The sequence below is a fragment of the Camarhynchus parvulus genome, chromosome 2, assembly GCF_901933205.1.
Source record: "Camarhynchus parvulus chromosome 2, STF_HiC, whole genome shotgun sequence".
Classification (NCBI taxonomy): Eukaryota; Metazoa; Chordata; class Aves; order Passeriformes; family Thraupidae; genus Camarhynchus; species Camarhynchus parvulus.
The window spans coordinates 41959582-41979433 of NC_044572.1; the positions used below are offsets into that span (position 1 = coordinate 41959582).

Below are 19852 nucleotides of genomic sequence, written 5' to 3' on the forward strand. Positions count from 1 at the left end.
CAGGTTTTCCCTGAAGCCCCTTGTGCTGTCCAATTTCATCTTGGGAGGAAACTACCTCCAACACCAGTTACTGGAAAATTCCAGCAAAATCCCCCCGCGCTGACCCCCAGAGCAAAAAGGGAAAGCCAGCAGATCGCCATTTTCCAGCTTCAAACGAAAAATCAAGTTTCAAACTATCACAGCAAGAAACTATCCCAATGAAACTTCAGACACTTTCAAGTACATTTTGAAGAAGCCACTGCCTCTTTTAAGATCTATGAAACAATACTTAGGGTCACCAGAATCAAAACTCGCAGAGCCAAAGTGTTTTAAACTAACACCACATAAAGCAAGTTCCTGTTTTTGCATCAGTAGATGTTTGCCACCACAGAAACAGACAAGATGTTGACCAAGAGCAGTAGATGTAGCTGGCATTTGCTAGCGTATCTCTGCTAACTTTTTCACTGCCTTTTATTTATTTATAATTAATTAATCAAAAAGGTGTCTTTTTCTCAACACAGTTATCTTCCTTCCCTGTTTATTCGTTTTTCTTCCTCCAGTGGGTTACACGCCGAACACGGGTGTGCAAAGCAGACTCCACAAACCAGCTTAACTCAGCATCGGGACTCTGGGGGACCCCAAACCTATTTCCCTTGTATCTCCACGGCCCCGCCACCCCTCGGTACGCGCCGGACAAGCCCGCTCCGAAGGGCACAGCTCCCGCAGCAGCCCAATGCCCCCGCTGCAAACCATTCACGGGCAACCGGGGCTCCGGGGACAGCAGGTCCCGCACCTCGCGGAGGGGCCCCCCGGCTCGCCTCCTCTTCCTCCTCCTCCCGGGCGGCGGCTCGGAGCAGCGCCCGGTGCGAGCGGGGCGCGCCCGGGACGCCGCCGCCTCTCCGCATGCCCTCCCGCGGTGTGCCAGCGGCTCCCGCGCCCCGCGCCGGCCGCTGCCGGGGCGGCCCTGCCCCGTCCCCAGCCCCGCCGCCCCCCGGCAGCCAGCGATGCGGGCGGGGGCCCTCTGGCGCCGGCCAGGGCCGGGAGCGCAGCCGCCCCTTCCCTCCCTCCCTCCCTGCGCTCACCTCGTCGTCGTGGTGCTGGCAGTAGCTGGCCCGGTCGGGGAAGACAGAGAGGATGTTGTATGGCGAAGCGGGGTAGGGCGGGCTGAGGGCGAGCGGCGCGGCGGGGCCGCCGGCGGCGGGGCCGGCGGCGAAGCGCTCGATGAAGTGGTCCTTGGTGAGGCGGACGCGCTGGTGCGCCCGCACACAGTTGTCGCACAGGTGCTCCTGGCAGTCGAGGCAGCGGGAGCTGGCGGCGTTGCCCTCGTCGCAGGAGCTGCAGCGGGGCTCGCCCTGCCGGCTGTGGGGCCGCCGGAGCAGCAGCGCCGCCGAGCCTCCGCCGCCCGAGGAGGAGGACGACGACGACGTCGAGGAGGGCGCGGCCGAGGCGGCGGCGGCGGGCGAGGAGCCGGCGGCGCGGGGCGGCCCCGGCGGCGGGCGGCCGTGGTGCCGGTTGTTGCCGCCGCCGCCGCCCCCACCCGAGCCCGCGGCGGGGCCGGTCCCGGCAGCGCGGCCGTTCTTCTGCTCGTCGGCGGCGGCCGCCACGACGACGACGTCCAGCAGGTTGCTTAGGAGGAAGTTGGAGGAGGGCAGCGCGTCCATGCCCGAGGGCTCCGAGATCACCACCTTCTGGTCGCAGATGGGGCAGCGCAGCTTGAGCGCGTCCCCCGCGCCGGGGTGCCGCTGCGCCTCCAGGCACTGGCGGCAGAAGGCGTGCAGGCAGGGCAGGACGTGGAGCCGCCGCGGCGGGCCCCCGCAGGAGGAGCCGCCGCCGCCCCCGGAGGAACTGGAGGTCTGCGAGGAGGACGAGGAGGTGGAGGAGTTGGACGAGAGGGGAGCCGGCGAGCCGCACATCTCCTTGCACAGCGGGCAGATCTGGAAGTCGGACTCGGGAAACGAAGCCATTTGCGATGGGCCTGACTCCCCGATGGGGGGCAAAAACGTGTCTCTCCTCCCTCAAAAAAAAAAAAAAAAAAGAGAGAGAAAAAAAGGAAAAAAAAAAGCGTGGGCGGAAAAGCAGAGGCGCGGGGAGAAGGTAGTTCTGCAAGCAGCTTACGAGCAAGCTGGCATCGATCAGTCGTTTTGCCAAGTGGGATCGATGGGCCGGTTTTGCAAATACGGTGTCATCGATCCGGCGGTCTGCAGGGAGCTGGGTCCTCTCCTCGTACCTCGCTGCTGCCGGGCTGGCTGCTGCGGGGAGGGGGGAGTATTTTTGGTATCAAGGTGTAGCTGTCCCGTTCTCCCTCAGTAAATGGATCCTCTCGTCCCTCTCATGTACTTAACCCCCGATCCCCCGTTGCATTAGACAAATTGTATCGATTCCCGGTCAATTGTATCGATATCCGGTCAATACCTCACACAGTCTTCTCATCTCCCCCTCGGGTCAGCAGTTTGACAACGTGGTTTGGTTACTTGTCCTCTTCCTCAACGGAAAGTGCATGGGCGCCGACCGCCCGATCCCCGCCGCATCCAGCGGGGACCGAACTCTGTCCGCCGGGGCTCGGCTCCGGTTCCCACGGCCGCAGAACCGGGTCGGGGCGGCAGTGCAAGTCCCTCTCGGCCAGGCGGGCGGGGGGCAGCAGGGGCTTAACTCAAGTTTCGCTCTTTCTTCTTGGGGCGTTGGGTTTTTTCCTCTTTTCCTTTAAACCTGTGCTTGTCGGGGGGGAAGGGGAAATTTCGTTTCAGTTCCCCCCTCCACTTTTGCAATCCAGAGCAGCTCTAGGAGAGAGAGAGGCACTGAAACACAGTGGCCAGGCAGACTTCTCCGGCTCCAGTCTTCCCCCGCCGACGCCTGCTCCACCACCGCATGACTGGGGGGTGGGGATGGAGGGCGGCGTTGGTGCCCACCCCACCGGCAGAGACTCACGCTGGCGGGACGCGGAGGAGGAGATGGGAAGAATAAAAGGGCTCCGAGGACGGCCGAGAAGGGCAGTCCCCTCTCTCGCCTCTCCGAGTCCCGGCTCCCCCCGGACGCCTTCCTTTATACGCGGGGCTTCCCGCGGAGGGCAGCGCCGAGCCCGCAGCAGCCCCGCACACGCGGTGCCCGGCGGCTCGGGCGGCTGCTGCCGGCCGGTCAGTGCGGCGGGCTCGGCGCGGCTCGCACAGGCTGCGGCGGCCGGGCAGAGGAGCAGCGGCAGGTCCCCGCCGGCCGCCCTGAATTATTCATGGGGGGTGTATTATATTCGCTCGCACAAATTGGAGCCGCTGTGCAATGCTATCCGAGAGCGCTACGCTCGCCCCCTCCTCCTCCTCCTCCTCTCCGGTTCTCTCTCGCTCTGAGCCCCTGCAGCGCCTAGGATCACATTTCCTTTGTCATCTCGCCTCTTCGCGTGGTGTTTTATTGAGAAAACAAAAATAATATAAAACCCGAAGAAGAGGCGAGAGGAGGGGGGGGCGGCGGGAGGAAAGCAGCGAAAACCAACACGCCCGCCTCCCCCGCGATCTGCCGAGCCGGAGCCCACCGGCCCCGGGGGGTAAATTAGCAGGAATTACTCACTGATGCGGCAGCACCGTCCCAGGCGGCGTGGGATCCGGGGAGAGCCATCGCGCCGGGCGCCTTCCCCGCCGGGCGGGGTGCGGAGGGCGGCCCCGGGGGGGGCGCGGGGCTGGCGGCGGCGCTGGCTCCGGCCCCGCTGCGGCCGCCGGCACTGGGGCGGCGCGGCGTGCGGGAGCCTTTTAAGCTCCGACGGCGCGGGCTGACTTCCGCCCGGCTGCGGGGGGCGGCCGGGGGGCGGCGGCGGCGGGCAGGAAACATTCGCCCTCCTCCGGCCCGACCTGCCCCCATCCGCCCGCATCCAGCCCCTTTGGCCCACCCCCCATCTTGTAACACCGCCGGTTTCAGCGCCGGGGACCCCCCGACCGCCGCGGGTCTGACGCGCCGCCGCTCGGGCGGTCCGCCAGACCCTCGCGCCCTTTTTGGGTTTGGGATGCGAGCGGGGCTTCGGGGCCGTTCTTTGAAAGCACCGAGGCGTTAATGCAGCTTTAAACATTAAGTCTCTCGAGTAATCGAGCATTTTCCCTTTTTCTGACGCCCAGTCTAGGGGTGATGGGCTCCTCTCCGCGCTCCTACGGTTGCCGCCGGGTCTGCCGTGCCCGGGCGGGCGAGCCCGGGGGGGTTTGCTTGTTGGCAGGGGCAGGCGCTTCCTCTCCTTCAAAGTGACGCGATGAAGTTAGCGAAAATTAGCTGGTTTGCCGTTTGCGCTGCTGCGAGACCGCACTTAAAAATCCGCAACAATTATTTTGTTTTTAATGAAATGTCCCGCCACCAGCAGCGTGTGTGTGGAAAGTTTCGGCTCTGCAGCACGACCGAGTGGCCACCCTCTTGGTTAGCGGGGCTTGTGGTAGCAAGAGAGGATGCATGGCATTGCATCCTTGACTAGGAAACTGGAGATCTGAGAAATTTTAAAACGTGGAACTGGCTTAGAGATTGGAAAGTCGAAAAAACAGGAAAAGTGATCAAAATGGGAAAATATACAGATGAGTGAATGGAAGCATCGGTATAAAAATGTGAAAATATACAGATTAGTGAATGGAAGCATCTGTAAATAACCAAAACAAACTCAAAACTAATTACTGTTCAGCAATGATAATAAATTCTCAGAACCATCACAGAACAGGAAAACTGGTTATTAAAACATATTCAGTTACGTTTCTCGTTTGTTTAGCCCTTAGATGTACAAACAACTAATGCTACTTAGGCCTTAGACACACAAATAACACTAACTTAAATTGTCTACTTAAAAATGCCTTTTGTCTTCTGCTGGCAGGTACTAAACACAGCTCAAGCCATATCTCAAAAAGCCCTTCAGAGAACTGAGAAATTCAGGAGTGCTAACACCCTTATGCAAGACCAAGCAATGGGAATCGTTGATGAAGTCCATGGGGCAAGACAGATGCATTAAATTGTAAACAAGCATGAATATTTATTATGCCTCTCACTAGTATGTTCTGCTGAGAACTTGCCTTATGTATCAATAAAGGATTTGGCTCTGGGGCTGTGTTCTTTATATTACATATCTGTATGTTCCCATTTGAGCATGCAGGTGAAATCCATCACAGCTTTGAGTATCCAGAGGTTAAAAAATCATTGAGCCTTCCCTCAGCTCTGTTTATTTGTCCTGTGTTTGCTGCAGAGAGTTATGATGCTGCAGAGCTTTTTCTTTCCCCAATGAAGTCAGTTGTGAAGAGCTGGAATTCCCTGAACAACAAGCTCACGGTTGATCTGTTTGGGTTTCCCAGATAACGCTTTGCACCAGCTCCCTCAATGGAAACTGTCATCTTTTGTGTTCAGAAATATTTTAATTGGGCAGAAATTCCCAGATGCGTGTCTCCAGGCATATCTGACACCCCTGCCTCCCTCAGTGACAGCTGTTTGCTTTCCAGCAAGCCAGCTGAAGGGGGCAATTCTGCACATCGATGCTTCAAATGGTCCTTAGCAGGCTCATGACGCTACCTATGTGCTGTGGAAGGTCCTTTTTGCTGACAGGATCCACTGTGTTTGTGCCAAGGCTCCTGAAGCTCGTTTACATCTTACACCCTCCCTGAGCTTGTAAAAGGCTATAAGCAATTCACTGTCCCTGAACAGAGGGTCCTTATTCTCCAGCTGTCACCCTCGTACGGGAGCACCTCTGTCTTGCTGAATCAAAGTCCTCCTTTTCTTCTCTCCCCACTTGCACCACTGAAGGAATGCAACATTTTGAGGCTTCCTCCAATTATGGATGGCTTTCTGTCTTCACTATGAAAAATGCTGAAATAAAGCTACAGGGAACACACCGGCATTATAATTCTCCTGAACCATTGGCTGCTGGAGCACTTGTGCGCTTAACAACACAGCAGATAGCACCGTGCATTTTTCTGCTTAATGCATTGACTCAGTGGTTTTCGATTCAATTAAGTTGTTGTGCTATAACAACGCCCTCAGCTCTCCTCAGAGTAAGGCCTCAATATATTTCATTTGTTTTCTAAGCCGACAAACACCATGAGAGAGTAACAGCGTGGGGGCGATAGGTGAAGTGCGGGAGGCTTCTCGTTCCTTGTTGGACAGCAGGATGAGAAGTTATTTTTATGATTTTTCCCTGGGAAGCTAGTGCTTTGCATTTTCCCTTTTTGTTTGTTAAAAACAAAAGAACAATAGCTATCCTGGTTAGCAAGGCTATTGTCCCTCTCTGCCAAATAAATGAAATCTCCCTGCTTACGTGAGCGTCTGAGACATTTCTCTGCATTCTGCTAGCTCTCCTTTGTGTCACTCTGGTGAGGTTTCTCGCACTTTATCCCCCTTTTTCCAGTCTTTTTCGACCCATTTCTCTCATCTTTCTTTTGTCCTCCATTCATACACGGTTGCTGGTCTGCATTTGAAATGATGTGGTTTGTACTAAAGGCAAACCCATCTTTTAAACTGTGTTGAAATCATAACTGTGTCATGATCAGATCAGAACTGTGTTAAAACATTAACCATTAAAACATTCTAACAACACTGAAACCTAGGCATGAATGGTCAGATCTTCAGAGACACTTAACAAGAATTGAAATAGCTCTGATGACCTGGGCCAGCTTCTACCTAGTTGAAAAATCTCTATTTGGCAACATTTGTCTGTCCTTGACTAACTGCCCAGCCACTGCAGCTAAAGGATGCATTTAAAATGCTTTTTTTTTTTATTTTTTCCCTTAAATTTTAGTGGGAAATAGACTGCACCTGAGTCATTCTCTGGCATCTGCTTAGAATACCAGGATGTGCTTTCCACTTGGAAGCTCCGTTTTCTTGAAGGAAAGCATCTGCTTTCTGCCAGCAGCACTACAGGACAAACAGAATGGTGTTCCTGCCAAAAGCAATACAGCTGGAAAACCCAGGGGTCTGGAGGTTAAAAGCTTTGTTAAATAGAACCAGGTAGAGTAATCATGAGTTTGGGGATATTTTATTGTAATTTTAGAGGCAAACATTCAGAGAAAGAGCTCTCCCCTATGCCAACTGCATGAAGTGGTCCAGCAGCCTGATGTGGTTTGCCCTGCTGTGCTGAGCTCCAAGGCAGCGTTGTGAGCTCAGAGCTCAGCAGGTCTTGTGAGCAGGAGAAGCTGAGGAGCTGGTGCAAGTCCCCAAATGTGCACAGGTAATGGTAAACTGGAGGGGTCTGAACTCCTGTTATCATTGTTGTTGTTTTGCACCTAAGGACCCAGAAAACAACTCCAACTCCAATATTGCTATACCACAACCATAAAAAGCCAATACAGTGGTTCATAGCTTCAAATTCTGCACAGTCTTTCCTAGGGATTACCAAGATCTGAAAGTCTCCCTGTCCTGCTGCCCCTGAGAATCCCCTTCCTGCTTGTATCTTTGCCTCTCCTGCTCAGGAATTCATCTAGTAAATCAATGTATAAAAACATCAGTTACAACAGATCTACTCACAAAGAAAGTCTTTAGCAAGATCTTGATGCTGATGTAGCCTTCGGAGATTTGGCATTTGTCAAATAGTGCCAGACAAATGAAAGAGGAAAGTTTTGTTGTTGGTTTTTAGCTCGCTGTTATTGACTTATTCATTACGCTCAGAGGAATATCCATCTTTTTTTAGGTTTTCACCACAACTGTGCTCCATGGACAACTGTGCCACTTAAGTTCAGCCACTTTAGCTCTGATTTGTGCTGGGTTTTTTTTCTCCTTCCCTCATTTTTCCTCTTGTGAGCACAAACTTCTAAATTTGCCTCAGATTCCAAATTTGCCATGCCTGCTCCTGCACACTGACTCTGGCTCAACCATATATCTGTCATTGGATCCATTAGTAAGTACAGTAGTAAGCTCAACTTTCTGCATGTGTTGCTGAGCTTCCTGTAGGATATGCTGGATCTTGAGCAGGGTGGAGGGTTGGGGAGCAAAGAAGCAGTAAGTGTTCTCCCCATGGTATAAATCATTGGAAACTGGCTTGCTCAGCATATCAATTCAAGCTCTTGACACCCCCTCCTCCACCCATCCATCTCCCCTACAGCAGGGTCACCTTGAGTTTAAAGATGTGCTTGTTAGGGTGTGATGGGATCCAGAAAGGAACAGAGAGAGCATCCTCTGTGCACATGTGCAAGTGAAATCTATAGATCTTGTTGGTGTGCATCTTTGCATCTGTACAGTCTTCAAGGGCTGGCTTTGGGAAGCAGGGATCTTGCACTCCAGCAGCTGACGTTACTTTTAACCCTAGAGACACTGCCAGGTTTACACATCAGTCCTCTGTTCCCACAAAGAAGCAAGCACTTACTGTCCTGCTTTACAGCACTAAGCTCTGCAGGCAGCTGATGCAAAGATGTCATTTTTCAATGTTCTTTTGGGTTTTTTCACTTCTATTACCATGTCTCCAAGAGCACCTTTATGCTTAGGCCTTGCTCTCTTTCCTACTGCACAATATGCATTTGAGATAAAACTAAATTACCTTTCTTTTTTTTTTCTTTCCTGTGCATTCTGATAAATTCCTTCATCTTTTCAGAAATTCTGGCTGAAAATCATCCATTTCTAACCACATAATGGGATTTAGCATCGCAAGGACTTCTAGCACTTTTACCTCCCAATGACTGTATCTCTAAAGCCAGTTTCCTCTTCCAGACTTCTCAAATCTCTTCCTATTCACCATCTGTTCAATCAGATTTCTTGTTAGGCTAAGTACCTGTGTTGGCTTTAATCTTTGATGATGACAGCTCAACTATTGCCCCCCAAGGATGGGTTCAAGGCCAGAAGATGCAAATGTCTGGTTCTTCTCACCCTGATTCTGTTCTAAACAGCTTTCAAATGCGATGCCTACCATTAAGAATGGTCTAAATCCATGTCTCAATCACAAGAAGTGACTTCACTGACTGGGAGTGAAAATTGATGCTGGAGTAGTCTTGAAGGTTCTCAAACTCACCTTCAACAAAATGTCCCATCAGATTACTTTTCCCTTTCAGGAAAAGCTTGGCAAAATAGACATACCTGGCAAACATGCTCTGCAGGTGAAGAAATGCAAGCTCTGAGCAGGTGGAGGCAGAAAGCAGGTGCCAACATTATGGGCTAATAACTGCAAAAATTTTGTTATTAGCCTCCTGTTTCCTGACACTGCTTCTGCTGCAATACCTCACTCCACATTTATCCTCTCTGCACAGTTGGCTGGGCTGTAACTCAGAAGTTCTCCTTGCCTTTGCTCTTGTTCACATCTGCAAGATCCTTTTACTGGCTGGGGGAGTGCCCCTAGCAGGGAGAGGTGGTGTATGCTGACACTTAAGGGAGAGTGGCTTGTCAGCTGCTAACGCTTCCCCACAGCTGTGTAAACTCTGGGCGCAGGCAGCTGTTCCCCTCCAGATCTGGCGGCGGGAGCTGGGAAGCCTGGCACCCTCAGCTATCCATTACCAGCCCCCAAACTGGGAGGTGGGAGTGTCCCCTAACAGGCTGCAGCACTGCCGTGCCTGACCTTGTGCTGGGAAGGGTGAAGTGCTTGTGCAGCGTGTTCCAAGGGACAATAGAGTCTCCCATCTCTCTGAATGGTTGTGAAGGTCACCTGCATCTTTGTACATCTTAGGACTGCCTGCATCCAACACTGCCTCTCCCCTTCTGCCTCCTCATCATTATTCCTTGGGGGGTGTGGGCAGATGCTTCTCCCTCAGGGCCATGCAGTGTAATTCCCTGAGCACTGGCAAACCGTGGTGAACCTCAGCCAGTGGCAGGCTGCCTCAGGTGATTCCATGTAAAATACAGCACTAATCCTGACCCACATTCAGGTGCTGCTCTCTCCTGTGCCTGCTCTGATCAAGACAGTTCAGTTCCAAAGGTGTAAATTGAATGCTGAGAGGGAAAAGCAGTGGTATTTCTGCATTGTCCTTAGCAGGAAAGATGCTTGGAGCTAATTTGGACCTGAAATGTTTAGGGTTTTATGTGTTAAAACCAACTCAACTCCTTTGAGCACATTACCTTTGTATGCACTGAATGAACAAGTAAGCAGCCAGGTGGGGTGCTAATTAAACTTTCTGGTTCATGTGAATATTTATTGTAGTTATAATTGTGTTTCCTGTAGGGAAAGCTGTAAGGTGGACCCAGAGGAAGCTTCTGCTACCTTGCAGCATGCTATTCCTCCAGGCTCAGGTTACAGGTTGAGGCTTTTGTGTACTCACAGACATGCAAGAGGTTGGAGTCTCCTGTCTTGGCTTCTCTGCAAAGACTCTGGGGCCAAGAAGTGACCTGTGAAGAGGCCTTTCTCCTCCTCACTGCTCTGCCAGGGAGCCTAGGATGAAGAAGTTCTTGGCCTGGCCAGCTCTCTCTGGCAGTGGGAGAAGGCGAAGGCAGCTGCCTCCTCTCCTACATGAGACCCCAGTGGCATCCCTACAGTCCTTCATAAAAGTGGACCTACAAAACCAGCCGGCGAGTCACGTCATGGCCCAAAGCCCCCGTGGCATACCACTGGGAAAAAAGGCAGCTAAAACTCTTTGGGTGGGAGTCCCCTCCCAGAAAACGAGCCCCAAGAAGCCACATGTTTCTTGGATGCTATTAAATATCCCTTTGCATGTGCCTCCTCACTGAGGACGGAAGGGCCCTGCACCTGCTGGTGTAAAGCCTTCCCAGTATACCTCCACCACAGCAGCTATAAATAGGCTGGGGGATAAGACAAAGGGAAACTTTCTTAAAATGGAGGATACCACAGGTCCTGTTTGCAGGAGCAGGAACTTTATAGGGAAGTTTTAAAGCTGTTGATTTGGCTGACACGGTAGGTCTTAGCGAGGGGAACACTGTCACTGAGGATCTTTTCCCCTTTTTGCTGTACTAAAGCAGGGAGGATGCTGTCTCTCCTTTCAAATAAAACCCACGTGCATTTATGGTGATGGATGTCTGTGGGAAGAGAAGTTTGTATATCTTCAGTTCTCTGCTAGCTGCAGAGCAGTAGAGCTGTGCTGAGCCTGGCAGCCCCTTCTGTGAACCACTGCCTGGCACTACAGATGCTCCTTTATTTAAATAAAGCAGCCAGGGGGCTTGTGTGGTCTCTGCATGCAGACCCTGCCCTTCCAGCATGTTTCACAACTACAGGCCTTTGGATGCTACTGCAAGCTGGAGAAGTAAAAATAAGGAAGGAGGGAGCGAGCCTCAGGAAGCCAAATCAAATGGCGGTAGCAGCATCTCAGGAAGCTCGCCCAAGGTGGTGGGGTGCAGGGCAGGTGAAGAAGATCAGAAGAGTAGGAAATCAGGGAAACAGATGTGGCGATGCCAGGCTTTGGGGAGGGAGCTCCTGAGATGCAGGGCCAGCATTCCCATGCGTTCCCATCTGGTGGTGAAGGAAAGGAAATTATGTAAAGTGGAGGGGCCAGGGGCCCCCTTTCTTATTTTTTTTTTCTTCCAATTCTTTTCTCCCTTCACTTCCCATGATGCAATTAAAGAGCCATTGCTGACATCATCATGTATGCACGCTGAATGCAGGCATTGTGTCTCGGCTGCAGTGCTGTACTATATATAGATTAATTGCCAATCTCTGCTATGTATCAGCAGGGAAGACACCCAAGGAATTAAGAGAGCAGTTGCACTATAGGACTCCTGGCTTTTGTCCCATGGCTTCAAGACATGGTGGATTATACAATGAAATTAGAAATAATCAAAGGTAGGTTACTTGGAGACCAAGGCAGGAAACTTTTGACTGATTGATTTGCAGCAGTGGTAGGGAACAATCTTCTGGGTTGTGATGCACAAAGAAAAAAGATAATCTGACCCATTCATGTTGCTAGCTTCTTTTGTGTAAAAATTAGTGGTTAGTCAATAATCTGCTCTCACCAGACCCTATGCCAGGCAATATGAGATAGCTTGCTTCCTTGGCCTTGGGTAGATGAAGAAAAAGCATCCACCTGGGAATTATTTTGGCCTTGTGGGCCCTTGAGGGGACAGAGTCAGTGACTTTCCCTCTGAAAGTTGTAAATGCACCCTGCAATCCCCCGTGCTGAGACCAAGCAGAGCAGCCAGTGCCTGTCCTGCCATTGCCAGTGGCAGTCTGAGAGGACCACTGCTCTGTCTGCTGCCACTACATCCCAGGGAACCTCTTCCACAAGGAGCCTGTTCAAGTGACCTTGCCAGCACTAGGTTAGGGAAATTTGTTCTTGTGCATTTCCAGCAGTAGCATTTTCTTTTGCAGCCAGACAGCTCCGTCAGCTCCTTCTTCCTCCCACCCAGCCCTTTGGCAGGAGGTGACAGGAGGTGGCTGAGCCGATCTAACAGCTCAACACATCAGAAAGGGGCAAGTCCTGCTCCTTTCCTCCAGCTCCTGCTCTTTGCTGCTCATCAGTGGACACCCCAGGCAGCTGACAGCAGGGTCTGATGAGGGCTCGAGCAGAGGAGGTGATGGGATGGGGAGCTGGAGCACCAGGAGGTCGGGGGTCCTTGGAGGTAAGCAAACCTTCCCTGTTCAGAAATGAGCTGTTAGATTGACTCAGACAACAGACAATTTGAGGGTGTAAATTGACCCCGAAAGGAAAGCTTTGATGTTAGAGGCTTTTTTCTTTCTTGTTGACTTCACTCCAGGCCAAATTCCAGCTAAACTGTGGCCATAGCAGCTTTTTCAATCATTCCATGGAGTCCCATACCAAGGTGATGAGACCAAGTGTTGCTGCAGCCCCAGGCACTCACCTTCCTGCCCTTACACTGCCCATGGAGCAGTCACAGCATCTCTCTTCCTAAAAGACATTCAGGTCTTCACTGAGTAAATGGTACTTTTTGCCACTCTTCTGGTAGGAATTTGAAAATAAGTCAGGTAAAGATGTTTATTTAGCCCCTGTGAGAGTGACTGATGCAATGGTAGCAGGCACAGAAAATGCTGCCAGGGTGGTTTTAAAAATCTTCAGGGATGGAGGTTCCCCAGCCTCTCCTGCTCCTGTGTCTGACCCACCCCTCACAACAAAGGCTTTTCCTTTCATCCAGGTGGGATTTTCCTTGCTGCAATTCCTGACTGCTGTCTCTTGTCCTCCCCGTCTTCTCAGGCTAAATTAACCCAGTTCTCTTAGCTTTTCTTTACACATCACCCCTCAGTCTTCCAACCATCTTAGTGCTCCTCTCCAGCACTTCCTTCATCATATTCATAACTCTCTTGCACTGGGAAGCCCAATCAGGACACAGTAGCACAGGTGCAGTCTCACTGCTGCTGAAAACAAGGAAAGGAGCACTTTCCTTCACCCACTAGTTGTGCACTTGCTGAGCAAACCCAGTCTGGAATGAGCCTTCACTCTGCTGTCTTATGTTCAGGCCATTGCTCACAGGCACCCTCAGGTTGTTTTGTGCAGAGCTGCTCCCCAGTAGGTCCCCACTCACGCAGGGAGTTATTTTAGATGAGGTGCAGGACTTTCCATCTGCCTATGCTGAACTTCATGAGGTGCCCATTGCCCCATTTCTCCATCTTGTCCAGGTCCTGAACAGCAGCCCTGCTCTCCAGGGTATTGACCTCCTCCTGTTTTGACATTGTCTCTCAGCTTGTTGAGGAGGTGTTATCCCTCAGTGTGCAGGCTGTGTGTGACATTGGTGTAAACCAATTATAGCTTCAGTATTGACCCCAAAACTCACTTATGGATTGCCTGATGGACTCTGAATCTGTGACCACTCCCTCCAGAAACTAAGCATGCAGACAGTTTTTCACCTGCTTTTTAGTCCATCCATGCAGCCCGTATCACCTCAGTTTGGCTACAAGGATGCTGTGGGAGACCATGGTGGAAACCTTGCTAAAGCCAAGGGAAGAGGCATCCACTGCCCTCCTTATCCCTGCAGATCAGGGCCCATATTCCATCAGCAGGGCAGGCAGGAGGCTGGTCAGGCACACCCTACCCTTGGAAAACCCATGCTGGCTATTCACAGTCACGCTCTTATCCTTCATGAGGTGGACATAGAGTCCCTCAGGACTTGCTTCATAATTTTCCCAGGCACTGAATTGAGTCTGACCATCTGGTCCTTCCCCAGATTCTTGTTTCTGCCTTGGTTTTTTTTTTTGTTGTTGTTTTTGGTTCTTTTTTTTTTTTTTTTAATTTGATCTGCAGATCTCACGTTGAGCATCGATCTGCAGATCAAACACAGACCTGGCTGAAGCTGATGGATGTACAAAGTCAGCCTTCAAGTATGATAAAAGCAGCAAGTGAAGACCTCTATGCAGAGTGAGAGCTGCTGCAGAAGCCACCACACTCGGTGAGCATTGTGCAGCCTGGAAAGCACAGCCCCGTGTTGTCTCCTTCTGGAGGACAACACAGGACAGATAAAGTTAATAACTGCCATTAAAATAGTAGAACTTTTGCAGTTTGACCAATAAATACTCCAAGGTGTTACAGTCTATTTTCAAACAATGGAAAAACTCACTATATTGGGTTCCTCAGGTTGAAGAACTACTACTAGCTAGTCCTCTGAAGTGTTTCCGTTTCTGCTGGTACTCGCTAATCCTTTCAATTGCATGTACATTGCAGAGTTGAATGAGAGGCACAAATTTGGATATGAGAATCCAGTCCAGTTCAAGCCTTTCTGATCTGGCTCTTTCAACAGAGAAAACAAAGGCAGTATCAGAGCTGTTGGGGAATACCATGTCTTTTCTGGAGATATGAGGGAATTATTTGTATTTCCTGGATGCAAACAGTATTTCTACTTGGTAGTGCTAGATCACTTTTCACTTATTTTCTTTTAAATCCCAGACATGAAAAAACTCTATTTTTAAAACTGATTTTATATCTTTCCTTGATGTAGCTATATACAGCACCATAAAAGCTTTCACCTAACTGGCTAATTATATTTTGTTTTTGAGAGAGAAATGTTTTAAACTTCCCATAATATTAAACAGCTCCCAAAGATACTTTAAATATTGGCCAAAGGCACGACATGGGGATGATTGGCTCCATGACTGTCAAAACAAAACTAGGAAACTGGGCATCTCAGGGCGCCTGACAGCAGGAGCTGAGGGCTGAGGCAGCATCTACACTGCCTTGGTTGCCCTTGGGCACCCCGCCACGCTTGCCCTAGCAGGTAGCTGCTCTGAACCAAAAGCATAAATTTGTCTTTTAGGATGAAGTTTTGAACTTTTATTCTCTGATCGTGCAGATCCCAAAACTACATGGAAAACTGCTAAAACTGTAGTTCCCCACCAGCAAACAGCAAAGCTTTTACCTTTGTGCAAAGCCTGAAGTGCTGACTCTGTCAGACCTGAGGGTGTCTCCAAAAGCCAGTGAAGAGCTATCTGATGCTGCCAGCAGAGATCTGCAGAGCTATGAAGCCCTCTCTGCTTTTCAGGTTTCTGATGCAAGTGCCTTGCATAACACCACAGGCTTCCAGGTACAGGGAGCATGGCCAGCCCACAGAGTGAGTGCATATCTTAGCCACCTTGGGGCCAAAATAACCTGACCTCTGGATGATCTCAGGAGGATGATGAATAATGTATTGCATCTCCCAGAAGGCTGATTTCTGCCCGTTCAGTAACTGACAGTTTTCCTGACATCCACCAACTGTGTCAGCTTGTATATTTTCAAAAAGGGTTCTGGGGTTATTGAAGGGGAAAACCTGAAAGGCAAAGGAAAGATTGCTTCAAAAAGAAATCAAAAACTATCAAAGTCATCAAATGGGTGTGACTTTTGAAACACATATTGGGATTCCCCTGAGCACAACAAAATCCATCAATGAAGAAATAGCAGGGAATTGAGGGCTAGGAGAGAACTTCCTAGCCAGGAGTTAATTAGTGCTGCATTAATGTTTGTGGGCAAGCAGACACAGTAAGTAAGGACATACATTTGTGAGGTCATTTAGAAATTCCCAAAGAAGATCTCTTTGTTGGCAAATGCCAGTGCTGACACACAAATACCCGCTATGAGAGATAATTTACATGTCATTCATTATGGAAAACCATTACAGGGTAAAGTCCTAGTCCTTTGGTTCAAAGAAATCCCCAGGACTGCTTCAGATTAGTTGCCTGCCATCTACAGCTGTTTTCTACTGGGCTGGGGTTGTTTTTGGGAGCCATTGGATCCTCAGGATCAGCTGGGTCAGGGCAGAATCATCTCCTAGTGAGGGAACGCCCTACAGTGGACAAGAACCCTCTCATGCAAGGAAAGGCTTGTTTCCCTCTGCTCTCCCTTATCCTGGAGTTAAAAAAGTTAAAAAACAGCAGCCTCATGTCACGAGTCACAAAAGTGACTTTTAATTCCCAGAGGGAATTTTTAAAGTGATTTAATGCTTAGAACTTTAGACTTGTTTGGGGATGGGTAAAGCTCTAAGCCTTGCTTTGGTGCTTTCAGAAATGTGCCATGCCAATTACCTGCAGATGTGTTTTCAGGGTAAGAAGGGTGCTACTAGACATCTCCCTGCTTTTTTCAGCTGGACCATTTCCTGTGAGCAAGCTCTGCAAAATGTCTGAGCTCTCACCCTCATGGATGGCAGGAATGGGCTGCACTTCTGGTGTGGTTTTTGGGCAGTGCTGCCCTTTCATGATCAGTCCTGCTACTCTTGCCATCCTTCTCCCAGTGCTCCACTGGGCTGGCTGCCTGTTTGCTCTAGCTGGATGCTCACTGCAAAGCTGGGGTTGTCCTAAACACTTTTAACAGTGAGGTGGCCTGCTATTCTTAAATGAAAATATATACTTAGACACAGCAAAAGCTTTAGCTTTTGGGGAATAGCTAATTTTGGGGGAACTACATTTTCTGCCAGCATAACGTCAATGGAGTCAATGCAACAACTTTTCCAATAAAGCCTGTATGCAGGGGATGGCATCCATTATCAGGATTGGAACTGCTTGCAAATAACAGCACAGACTTCTTTTGAAACATAATAAAAAAGAATGCTTCTGTATGATTTATTATATATTCATTATGCTCAGGCTGACAGCACTTGTGCTTCTTATGTGCTTTTCTCAATTACATTCTTAAGCACTTGTATAATTTCAAGCACCTGGAGACCTTGGCTTGCTTTGCTGGATGCTACTTCTGTTCAGCCTGATGCCAGGGTTTTGCTGCAGTGTGTGCTACAGTCTAAACAGGTAAAACTACTGGTTTTGACTTAAGTGTGATTTGTCTCTTATTTCTCTTGGGGTTTTATATTCTGAAGTGGTTTTCTGGACTAAGCACAGCTCCAAGGTCTTCTCCATGCTTTTGGAAGATAACATCCTCCTTGTTGGGACTTGCTGATTAAACGGTGTGGGAACAAAGGGCCATTTGCCTCCCCAGCTGCCTTAGGCCTGTTGTGATCCTTTAACAGCTGGGTGACACAGCAGGAGCTGCCATTTCCAGGGTCTGCACTGTAGTGCAGAGAAGCTGGATGCTTAACTGGAAGAAAGCAGGGATACATGAGATGGGAATTGAGTCTCAGCACCAAGGGCAGTGGGTAGGAAAGCAGCTCCACAAACACAACTCTGAGTATGGACAACCACTACAGGAGAGGGTGTGTGGCTCCCCCTGTTCCTCTGACCAGCTGGTCGGTGCTCACCCCTCTCTGAGGTCAGGGTAGGCTCCTGTTGCTCCCCTGCAGGCTGCACCCACCTGGCTGAGCTCAGGCAGGGGCAAAGCTCACTCCTGGGAAGGGCTGAGGTGGACACAAAACCTTGCTCAGCCTTTTTCCAGCCTCTTCTATCACACGGAAAGATGACAAATTTTTTGTTAAATTATTTAAGATATTACTGACTGGTCATGAATTATTAAAGTGTTTATTACTTACCATTTGGATGGCAACTCAGGGCAGAAAATCACAAGCCTTTCAGGAAACCTGAGGCCAGCCTTTGCGTGCCAGACATGCCGGGGACTCGGGGCTGAGCCGAGGTGATGGGCGCAGCAGCATCTGGTGTGAGAAAAGGCACGGCTGGAGCCTGGAGCCTGCGCTGCTGCAGATGGCTTTGCCACTGCTGCTGCAGTCTCACAACCTCCTGCCACTCCTCCCAGTGCTATTTTTGTTTAATATTTGTATGATGGCTGTGCTGGAACCCCTTTATACCATGTGCCATAAAACCTACAACACAGACAATCCTTATCCTGGTAGTTTGCTTCCCATGACTGCAATTTTCTTATAGATTAAACTATCTTTAGGTACACTGGGAAGCAAGAGTGTGCTAATTCTCATCAGCAAATGTATGTTTGTTTATGGTATTGCTCTGTTGAAGATATTTGAAATTTTTTATATTGGCCTTATTTCTCCCTCCTTTTCGGTCTCCCTCATGTTTAGTGGGTTTTTTTGTTTGTTTGGAGTTTTTTGTTTGTTTGTTGGTGGTTTTGTGTGTGTGTGTGTGTTTTTTGTTTTGGTTTGGTTTTTTTCCTTTTTGTTTTAATTTTCCCATTCCTTGAAACTGTAACCACGTGCTGATCATTAGGACTTCTGTTCAATGCATACTTATCCTTTGTGGTCAACGTTCACCAGTTGGAGGTTAGTGATCAAAGAAAGAGCATACCTTATCTTCCAGTGTTATTTTGAGGAAGACAAAGCAAGGAGATAAGCATAGTTTGGACATGCAACTCTGCCTAACAGTGTTAGACTGCCTCCACATCAGAGTCGAGACAGTCAGGATTGGGTAGTGGTTAAAATACAACTACTTGGAGCAAAAATTCTTCTGGTGGGTTCTGACCAAATAACATGGCTGCTCTAAACTGAGAAGAAGCTCACAATTACCCTTTGGGCTGTGAGATGAGTTTGGCTTGCAGGCATAGACACTTAACAGCACTCAGAATCCACAGAGTAGCCAGCAATTGCTGGAAATCTCTGAAAATGTTTGTGAAAACAGTCAGCTGAATATGTTTGTCCTTGAAATGCACTGTTTCTTATTTAGTATCCTGTGCTCATTTTTCCTCCCTTGCAAACATTTCAGTCATTCAGCCCAGGAACTGATTAAACCACCCAGTAAACACAGTACAGATGTCAAAGTGAAAAATTCACAAGCTATTCATAACAAGCCATCTGCTGAAAATAATTTGTCTAAACTATTTGGGGAAAATTTACAAAGTAATGAAAATGCTCAGAGATATTTGGGAATATTCTGACTACCAAAAATCATGAAAGGGCCTAATGATATGTTTTGGATACAACTGAAACCTTCACAGCTTGCTGCAGGATTTGGGATACTAAATTCTCTTTGGCTGCTCAGTTTGTAAGCATGTAAGCCTTCTTCACGTTCATGATTACCCTGCAAGAACGTACAGTTTGGGCATAGTCCATGGTCTGATTTATATTCCCAGGGTGATAAATGGCCAAATTCCCACTCAGGCTGTATTTGGACTATATTGGGAGCCCAGCCTTTAGAAATTCAATCCATTCAAACAGTACCAAGTCATACCCAACCTTCGCAGACCTTGCTCAAGAAAAGACATAGACATACCTAACCTTCAACATTTTTTCATTCAGGTAAAATGCTGTTTTTCCTTGGCTGTTCAAACAGTTTCTGTCATGCATTATCCTGGTTTTCAGAGCTCATGCTGAGTTCTGAAGATGGGCTCTTCAGTCTGCCACGGCTCCAGGAGCATGTTTCTCCATTCTCTACATCTTCTCTTTGCCTTGGTTTACACACTGGTGCTTTGACAGACACCTGCGCTAGCTAAAGTGGGGTTTGTGTATGAAATGCAGATTTGGGCCCCTGGGAGATGTATTTGCTGGTACATCAGAGATCTCAGTTTTGAACCACAAGCAATTTCCTGAAGAAGGCTTAAAGTGAAATAAGAAAGAAGTGGAAAAGATTAGTATCTCCAGGGGATGTTTTCCAGCACATCACTTAAATCCTCCTCCCAGCCTACAGGCTGAGTAAAGGTTAATCCTATAGCAACTAAAATCCCATACAATCCACACTCCCTCAATGTACACATTTCCAGGAGGAATTCCTCTGACTGAGCATAGTTGGCAGCCTCACAGAAAGGTATCT

General features: G+C 49.3%; 1 protein-coding gene across 3 annotated transcripts in view; it reads right to left on the reverse strand.

Moving 5' to 3' along the window:
• TRIM71 (tripartite motif containing 71) overlaps nucleotides 1–3657 on the reverse strand; it is a 62495-nt gene extending 58838 nt beyond the window's left edge. The window contains exons 1-2 of one of the 3 annotated variants that reach the window (XM_030970368.1): nucleotides 3535–3657; nucleotides 1062–2685 (exon numbers count right to left, since the gene is read on the reverse strand). In XM_030970368.1, coding sequence (XP_030826228.1) covers nucleotides 1062–1943 — 882 coding nt within the window. In that variant the 5' untranslated portion in view covers nucleotides 1944–2685; nucleotides 3535–3657. Of the gene's footprint in view, nucleotides 1–1061; nucleotides 2757–3534 lie in introns of all 3 variants that reach the window. The other 2 variants (XM_030970381.1, XM_030970376.1) reach the window with 2 other exon arrangements.
• Between the last annotated feature and the right edge of the window lie 16195 nt (nucleotides 3658–19852).